The sequence below is a fragment of the Leptodactylus fuscus genome, chromosome 2 (assembly GCF_031893055.1).
Source record: "Leptodactylus fuscus isolate aLepFus1 chromosome 2, aLepFus1.hap2, whole genome shotgun sequence".
NCBI classification, from domain to species: Eukaryota; Metazoa; Chordata; class Amphibia; order Anura; family Leptodactylidae; genus Leptodactylus; species Leptodactylus fuscus.
The window spans coordinates 50064709-50074493 of NC_134266.1; the positions used below are offsets into that span (position 1 = coordinate 50064709).

The 9785-nt window shown below is 41.8% G+C and overlaps 1 protein-coding gene across 1 annotated transcript in view; it reads left to right on the forward strand.

Moving 5' to 3' along the window:
• CORO6 (coronin 6) overlaps positions 1 to 5055 on the forward strand; it is a 71116-nt gene extending 66061 nt beyond the window's left edge. The window contains exons 9-11 of the mRNA XM_075263771.1: positions 1239 to 1296; positions 2288 to 2518; positions 2826 to 5055. Of these exons, the coding sequence (XP_075119872.1) occupies positions 1239 to 1296; positions 2288 to 2518; positions 2826 to 2948 (412 nt within the window). The 3' untranslated portion in view covers positions 2949 to 5055. The remainder of the gene's footprint in view (positions 1 to 1238; positions 1297 to 2287; positions 2519 to 2825) is intronic.
• Positions 5056 to 9785: the final 4730 nt, after the last annotated feature.

Sequence of the window (9785 nt, forward strand, 5' to 3'; positions counted from 1 at the left end):
CCATGGACTGTACATCACATGACCATAGACTGTATATCACATGACCATGGACTGTGCAACACATGACCATGGACTGTACATCACATGACCATAGACTGTATATCACATGACCATGGACTGTGCAACACATGACCATGGACTGTACATCACATGACCATGGACTGTACAACACATGACCATGGACTGTACATCACATGACCATGAACTATACATCACATGACCATGGGCTGATTTTTATCCACTGGAATTAAACACAATGAATGACAGCAAGCAGAGATCTAGAAAACCGTGATGAATTGATACAGAAAGTATATTGGAAAATTGAACAACTTTTTATTATACAAACATAACAAATAACATTTGTCTCTCATTATCTGTATAAAACTGGACAACCCCTTTAACAAAACCATACACTGTGAGCTCTCCCTAGGGGTGGAGGACAGAATCATATCATGTAACCTTGGCTGTTTGAAGAGAAGCAAGGGATTTGGAGCTTTGGGGAAAAGAAGTCAAATTGGTTTAAGGGAAACTTTGTAATTTCTGTCTTCAGCACCAGTGCATTTGAAAACTTTGCTTTAAAAATCCTGAGTTGCCCATGAAAATGACTACCAAAACAGATGTTGGACAATGAGAATGTGAATGATGTGCAACTCTTAGAAAGCAATAGGAAAGCGCAAGGAATAACAGAGAGAATGGGGCAGATTTTTTGAAGACTGGCGTTACATAAATGAGATACACGCACTACCCGGCTGTGTGCTTGGGGGGAATGTAAACCACTTTGCCAGATTTCACCATGCTGCCATCATTCCTTCACCATGCCCCCTTTTCAGGAAAATGGCAAAGGCGGCGCAGAATAAAAAAAACGTTACAATTTTTTGCATAAAATTTGTCCCTATTTAAAAGAAACAAATATATCCCTATTGAAACAGGGTAAGCACCTTGAAAAAGGCAACTCTAGAAATTGGCCCAAATGTATTACACCTTGTACCGCAGTTTTTTACCATACAAGGCAGCTAGGAAAATGGCAGAAAATGCATAGTGAATCTGGGCCTATGAGATGAGGCATCCCATTTATAAAGTCATCTTTTTCAGGTTTCCATAGGTATATATTTCAGAGAAACTATTTGGGAAGTATCGGCTCTGCGATAAAGAGGGACAGATTATATTTCTGAAGCTTTATTAAGTTACAATTGCTTCTTTATGCTAATTATTTTTATTATATGATCTTATTTTTGCAGATTTTACAAACTTCATGAGAGGAAATGTGAACCCATTGTTATGACAGTTCCAAGAAAGGTGACTGATAGACTTCTACAATCTTTACATTTCTTTATAGCCCGGCTATTATTTGTCGTGCTAAATTCAAATGAATTCAATATCGGCAGTGGCTCTCTTGTGACAGCGGGACCACCGCTGATAATAGCGGCATTGTTCCTGCCAGGAACTATCCCTGTAAAAAAAATTGGTGGCAGTGGGTGAAAAAAAATCATAGTGGCTGCAGCTCAAATATGATTTTCTTATTGTTTCACCCACCACTTTTTTTTTATACTATCCCTGTACTGTAATCTGGTAGATTATAGAGTGACCACCGCCGCTATTACCAGTGGTGGCTCCACTATCACAGGAGAGCCATTGTCTCTGTTGAATTCAAAAGTGGCAGCGGCTCTCATGTGATTGGTCCTCAGGTGTGCCAGGTTTTTCTGGTAGCCCTGAGACTGTTCTCACTGTATCGGCATTCAGCCGTTCCACTCTGCTCTGGATTAGACCCAATGAATGGGCCTAGTCTGGTGCAGGGAGTGTCTTCAGGCCAAATCGCGAGGTGACTCGGCCTGAAGAATGAGCATCTGGCTTCTTCCGGCTCCCGGAAAAAAAGACCTGATCGGCTCCTATTGATTTCAATGGGAGCCGTCTCTTTGGTCAGGGTTTTGAGGCGAATATGGCCTCAAAACCCTAACCAAAAAACTCAGTGTGAACTTACCCTTTAACCAATTTAAGGTGTGATTCGTACCAAACTTGTTCGACCCAAAACAAACCAAGGAACTGAATTGACTTAACCTGAAGCAAAACAGATCTTGAGGGGTTCACACATCTCTACCACTAACATATCCTAATTTGTATCAGCACTAAAATTTGCTTATATCTTTGGAATGGCTGAACAGTTTAGGATAAACGAAACACAAAAATGCTTAGGATGACAGCACCGATCAGATGATGTATGTCACTCCGCTTTAACCTCTTTAAGGTTGGAGTCCCTACAATAAGACTGGTGCTTTTCTTTTTTTTACAGTCAGACCTCTTCCAGGATGATCTCTATCCAGACACCCCTGGACCTGAGCCAGCCATCGAAGCAGATGAATGGTTTGCAGGACAGACTGCTGATCCTGTACTGGTATCGCTCAGGGATGGCTACGTTCCAGTGAAGAACAGGGAACTTAAAGTCACCAAGAAAAACATTCTGGACAACAAACCACCAACTGGGCCACGTAGAAGTTACTCTTCCTGTGAAACCGGCTTCTCAGTAAGTGCTTCACTAAATATGGCTGAAATAAAAAAGATCGCTGTCCTAGACATAGCAATATGGGTACAGAGATTTTTTATGAACCATCTGCCATTTTCTAAGCAGCACCAAGTAGGTGGTGGTCCTATTACCCATTTAGCATTGGAGACCAGGAGCTTCAAATTGTATCTTTTGACATTGTCAGAAATTTGTGGACCATAAAAATGGGAGAATATTTTTAATATAATTAGAATTTTTTAATATTGTTCTTAAATACTTTTCAATACTTTCCTCTAACCCTGTAATTATTTCCATTTTTCTTCACCAGAGAGTGTCTCTAGAAGAACTTCTGGAAGAAATCAAGTATTTGCGAGCAACTGTAGAGTCTCAAGAGAAGCGCATCTCAAGTTTAGAAAACCTACTCCAAGAAATTGCCAATGGGACTGATTGAGCCGAACTGTGAAATTCTGCCATCCGGCCGAGAATGCACTTCAACAATAACATGCCCTATTTTCCTTGCAAGCAAACTTGATTATGTTTTACAAGAGATGATGGAGCCAATGCATGGACTCCAAACAGAAGGCCCCCTGTTTATGCCTTTCATTGTTAGGGAAGTCTATAGAGGCCTTCTTCATTGGGGTTGGTTATGTCTAAGGGACAGGGGATAAAGACTTTTTCTTTTTTTTTTTTTCTTGGGAAAACCATTAACGGACAGTTCTATTTCCAGGCTATAGGTGGCTTTGACTGACAAGTGGGACATGTAGCAGACTGAATTAGAAGATTATGGCTGTAGTATACCAGATTCCATATATTGGTAAAATGGGATAGATTAACTTGGACAGAATTAGGAGCTAATATCGTTCTTATTGTTTTCCAAGTCATCTTCAGTTAAAAAATAGTTCAGGTACATGATTATGAATTTGTCAAAAAAATATAAACTGAATTTTGGTCTTTAGAACACAATTTTTTATTTTAATATAAAATATCAAAAATGTGCACAACAGAAGCAACCATGTTGTAGGTCAGACCGTGGTAGGACTACTCCACCTGAAGAACCTCTCTTAGGTCCAAATTATTACACAGAAGACAACCCCATCACTCTGAGATTAGGACAATACATATGGTTATATTCACTAATATCCTTCTAGAATTCAATAGTAATATGCCCCTTGTTCACAATAATATTAGTATCATTTAGGGTGCAAATAAAAGTGGACACCAAGACAGTGGGCCCTCCTATGATACACCCAAAACAACTCCAGGCCAATATAATAATGGCTGAAATGTGACGACCGTGCCCCAGTGATGAGCTACTATGAGTATATGGTATACATTATTATTACTGAGCAGAATGGCGGCCTCTGTTGTGTTGCACTTTATAGTGTTTATTAGTAATATTTAATATTCAGATTAAATTATTATAATCTGGATCCCATACATTTTTTTTTACATAATGCTTTACCATACAATACCATAATACCATAAATCCTTTACTGAACAAGGAGAATTACATATTCCTTAGAATTTTGACTATGGGAATGGAAGTCAAACTCAGTGACCAGTGGCGTAACTAGGAATGGCGGGGCCCTGTGGTGAACCTTTGACATGGGCCCCCCCCCCGACCGTCGCCAGAGACCTCGACCAACCGACTCCCCCCCCCTGCATTTCTGCACACACTATTATGCCCCATAGTGGCCCCTGCACACAGTATTATACCCGATAGTGGCCCCTGCATGCAGTATTATGCTCCATTGTGGACGCCCATGAACACTTATTATACTCTGGGGTCTTTTCAGACCCCAGAGTATAATAATTGGAGACCCAGGAGGGTATAAAAACATAAAAAAACACTGTTACTTATCTATCTCCGCTGCGCTCTCCGCCGCTGTCGGCCATCTTCACTGACGTCCTGGTGTCGCGTTGCATTTGGACGCAGGTCCCGGTCATGTGACGACAGGGACGTCACACAAATAGGCCTAAAGCCTGCCCAGAGAAGTAACACTGTTTTTTATGTTCCGTTACATCTCCTGGGCCTCCGATCATTATACTATATTATAATAGTGCTTGTGGGGCCCGCAGCGTCACTTATCGATCCCGGCCCCTGCCAGAATTGGTAAGTAAGTAGGGCCCGTTACCGGCTGGAGTATCTCCACCCGCTAACGGCCTATTGAAAAAAACAAAAACGCAGCGGTATCCGCTGTCGCCAGGCCGCCTAGTGTCCCGGGCCCTGTGGCAGCTACACCTGTTGTTATGCCACTGCCAGAGACTATAAACTATAGCTCAATACCAGTGTGAGCCAAAACTGCTCTTGGGCCATAGGATTTGCTGTTTCCTCTTACCTTTCACTATTATGGCTTCACTATGGCAGAAGTTGCTGCCAATGCCTATAACTGTACAGCCAGCTATATCTACAGTTGTTGCTTCCCTACTCTCTGTGTGTGAATACACCCTTAGGTAACATCCAGAGTTTTGCTTCTATGAGGGTAGAATATAGGTAGTAAGACCAAATAGCAAAAAATGCTGTAAAGCAGGGGAAATAAATAATACATATAAAAATATCTGCTCTGTCTCCAAATATTTTGCTGCCTTAGGCATATGCCAAGTTTGTCTCAATGGTAAATCCATCTCTGTTCTCAGCACTGTATTGGTCTCTCATCTGTATCTCTGTAGTGTCTATGATACAATGCCGCCTATCTGGGCTGATAGTTGCAAATATTACCCTTGTGCCCTTTAAAGCTCCAATAACGTGACTCAGATAACTCAAATTATATGTATTGCACTCCAATGATGTCCAAATTGAATGTCATTTTTATCTTTTTTTTTTTTGGTGGGAGGAATTTAAAGGGAACGTGTCAGCAGGATTTTCCCTCTAAACTGCTCCTACTGATGTTCGTGACTGCAAAAAAATATTTAGGAATTTATATCCATTAGTTAGTTGTGCTCCCATAACCCTTATTAAAGTGTACACACAGAGAAAAGGAAGAAAAAATTAAGTCCAGCGAGAAGTTCCAATTCCTTAAAAAACTAATTTATTGAAAATTTCTTAAAAACACGAGGATGGTTAAGCAAGGAAATGATTTCCATGAAGAAACGCTCCTGGCTGACGCGTTTCGAACAAACAACCGTTCTTAGTCGTAGCAAAAGTATAAAAAGTGCATTGTTTGTATTTGGACCACCTACGTGTTTCGATCAATCTTTGGTAAGCCCACCCCTTATCTTTTGATTTACAAAGAGCTAAATACTGGCACATGAGCAGAGTGTTTGCTCTCTTGTGGACAGGGTAGTCAATTTCATGGTTGAGGTTGCAGGCATCATCCATATCACTGAATAGACCAGGGGCAGGCCTAACCGACCAGGGCACTTATATGGTCTGGATATTCAAGCGGAATAACTTGCTCATCCCAAGAACGGGGGGAAGGGGGGGGGGGTGTTACTCCCATTCAGAATTGCAGCTATGGGCCTAGAAAGCTCGCTCCTGCTCCATTCATTTCAATGGGAGCACTGGACATAGTTGTATTTTGGCTTTTTGCATCACTCCCATTGAAATGAATAGAGCAGAAGCACATCTTGCATCCACTACTACATTCTGATTAGGATTGGTGCAGGACTCAGATTATGTTCACATTTGGGCATATTTGCCCGTCGCTATCATTTAAAAACATCAGACACCCGACTGACCCTATTATAGTCAATTGGACGGTCCACCTATCTATTGTTCTGGACCTCTGATGGGCCAGAACAATGGACAGCCAATGTTAGTGTGAACCTAGCATCAGCAGTTGGACCCCACTGATCAACAATTTATACCCTATGGACAGGGGATAAATAATTTTCATGACATAACCCCTACAAGTATGTGAGCAATTGACTGTTAAAAAATTAGGACGATCTTTTCAGGCCACAAACAGGGTTGGGAGCACTTTTTTCGGTATAAATTCTGCTGACAGGTTCCCTTTAAATAACATGTATGCTGTGTCTTTTATGAAAAGACTTTGTAAAATACTTTCTGTTGTGTGAGAGTCATCCATAAGCAGTAAAAATCTCTATCCTACCCTAATGCTCTTCTTCAATGATTCATTCTGAAATCCAGGCTGCTTAGTTTACCTAGATACAGATGTAGCAAGAACCATCAGTACAGGGCGCGCCTGCTACAACTGTAGGATATGATTGTTACAAACTCTCCGCTGTGAGAAGTATTAGATCTATGTGTTTTTTCAGACCCTGAGTGTAACTCTACGTTCACAATAGCGTTTGAGCTTCTCCGTCCCAGATTCCGCATAAAATCTGCAGAGAGAAATGTACTGCAAGGAGGACTTTTCTCTCTGCTGTTTCTGCTGAAACTGGACCCTTTTACAGTCTTTTTAAGTGGATAGGGATTCTGTCTTTCAGGTCCCCAAGCGGACCCAAAGGATGGAAACCCAAACGCTAGTGTGAACCTAATATAAGCAAAACAGGACTGGGATCTTGAAAATGGTGAACTGAAATGATATCAGAAGGCTGCAGATCAATTTAATTAAACAATAATTTATCTTATATGGGTTTCCACACCAAAGACACACTGTCCTGGTCTGTAATACAAGAAATTTAAACCTATATAAGAGGTTACCCAGTGGCTTCCTATGCACTTCCTTCCTGGCCCAATTCTATTTCTCCTGATTCTCGGCTTTCCAGTCTGGTTCTGACTCTGCATATATTTTCTTCCTGGCCGGGTTCTAGTTGGGCTGAAACTTGATTTTCTGGACTGGTTCTGACTCGGAGTGTCCTGATCAGAATCAGAACTTGGCACCCAAGTCACTCTCCCTCCTTCCTCCTCCACCAGTGTGTATTAACTGTACTACATAGTAAAGTCAACCACCAAACTACAGGTAATACAAATTGAAAAGGTAGAGGAAGAAAGAGGCAGAGCAACTTGGGTGTCAGGTATTTATTCTGATCCGGTGACTCCGAGTTGGAACCAGTCCAGAAATCTGATTTCCCAGTGACTGATCCTCCAGTGATCATACAGTTATCACTTATCCTGTGGCTTGGTAGTAATGTGGATTATGAAAAACCCCTTTCTAGAGGTACTTTCACCATCTCCACCCAGTGCAATAGACCCCGCTCTACTGATTTCTGCACATTTGCAATTTTTTCTGTAGCCCCCACTCATCTTGGGTGCTGAAACTAACATCACTGACTACTCAGGAACAGTAGGGGCTACAGAAAAAAAATTGTGATTTAAGAGGACCTTTCACCACCTCCACCAACTCCAACTCTTTGCATCCTTTAATATGCTCCAGAATCAGTGAAGAAGAATGTCAAGAGTAGAAGCTGGTGTTGGTGGTGAAAGGTCCTCTTAAAACACTATTGTATACTTTGTATCACCTACTTTGTCCAGTTTTGTCTCTTTCTCCATCTGGGCCTATAGCCGCTTACAGAATTATATTTACATTAAATATGTAACCTAACACCTTAGACAGGTTGTCCAGCCTCAGGATATTGATGGTGTATCCTTAGACCAACTCTCAGCATCCCTGCTTAATAGCTATATGAAGGAGCCACAAACTTCAAGCACTGCTGTCTCTTCTTGACTTACCTTGGACCATGTTCATGGACAGCTTCTACTGCAGTGGTTCTCACTGGTTTTCCACGGGTATGTGCCACAATGATAGTGTCCTCGCATGATTTAGTTCATAGGGTTTTCCACCCACAAACTACTATTATACTCAGATGATCCTAAGAGTATAATGAGCAGAGGCCCAGGGAAGGTGAGTAAACATAACAAACAGTGTTACCTCTCCTGGGCTCTGGTGCAGGCTGCAAATCCTCTTTTGGCCTCTTCCAGCCTTCTGAGTGACATCAGGGAACGTTGCCTCACTGGTCAGATGGTGTAATGATGCTATGATGAGATGCGTCATTACGCATGAGCAACCAAACACCATGAGCACCAAGCCACAAACAACTAATGGGTGAGCATGCCAAAAGTGCTGCTGCAACCATGCCACATGTGGCCCTGGCCTTAAAGTGATCTCTTCATCACAGGCAAGCCATCTTGGATGGGGAACAGAGAGAGGCTCCCATGACCTTTTCTAAATTGCATTTTAGAGACAGACAACAAGATATTTCCCTAATGGCTACCGGAGGCAAAATATAGCATTTAGGCACACAGGGTAATTTGGTCAGGATTTTGAGGCCGTATCCGCCTCAAAATCGTGACTAAAAAGATGGCTCCTAATGGGAGGCGGTCAGTTGTTTTTTTCTGGGAGCGGTTTGTTCTGACTCTTGGAAAAAAGAACTGACATGCTCATTCTTCAGGCGGAGTCGCCTCTCGACTCCACCTGAAGACACTGCCTCTTCCCAACTAGGCCTATTCATTTGAGGCTAATCCAGAGCGGAATGCATGACTGGATGCCGGTGCCCTCCAGTCGCAGCTACCCGTATTTTGGACCAGAACCTAAGGTGGCCTCCGCCTCAGGTTCCGGACCAAAAACCCAGTGTGAACCCGGCCTAATGGTGACCATCTTTCCATGTAATACAAGGATAGCCCAAGTCTTACTAAACATGAAGACGTGTTGTTCCTGAATGCAGCCACTCCTTCAAGGGTTCTTACATACCATGTGTATGAGCCTGTATGGTGACACTGTATATAGCTGCTACATAACACTATATTACAGAGATATTCACCCCTCTTAGGATTGAGATCTCTATAACACATCATCCAATGGCAATTTTTTCTTTTGCCTGGTTTAGTAAATAATATTAGATTTCTGTGTGGAGTTTACTGCAGATTTTGCAGCAAATGTCAACCTTCACGATAGGAGTGAAGAGGGGGGAGTCTGTCAATAAAGTTGCAGAGAGATCAATTCACTTGTTCTGTGACCTTAGTCAAAATCGATATAGGATTAGTAAAACCTATATTGGGAGATTTACTCAAATTTTATTATTAAATTGCAAAATATTCTAATAAAAATGGTTTTCCTAGGAGTAACTTTCCAGTTGCTTTGCCTCTAGTCTCCTACATAAGCCAGCCATAGTCATATCCTATTTATTCTGCCTATATTCTTGCATTTTATTATTGTTTATGGTTACCTGAAAGCTTCAAATATATCTATTTTATTATGTGCGCATCATCAGTCTAGTCTGATCCTTCATTGCTGGCCGCTCACAATATACACATGTACCCTGGGAAAAAAGCTGAAGTTCTTGGATTGGGTGCATGATATTATATAGGACAGGCAGCTATGCCTTTTATGATCTGCCCAGGCAAATGAGGGGTATGTTGCAGATTTGACAGTGGGGCCCAGAAGAT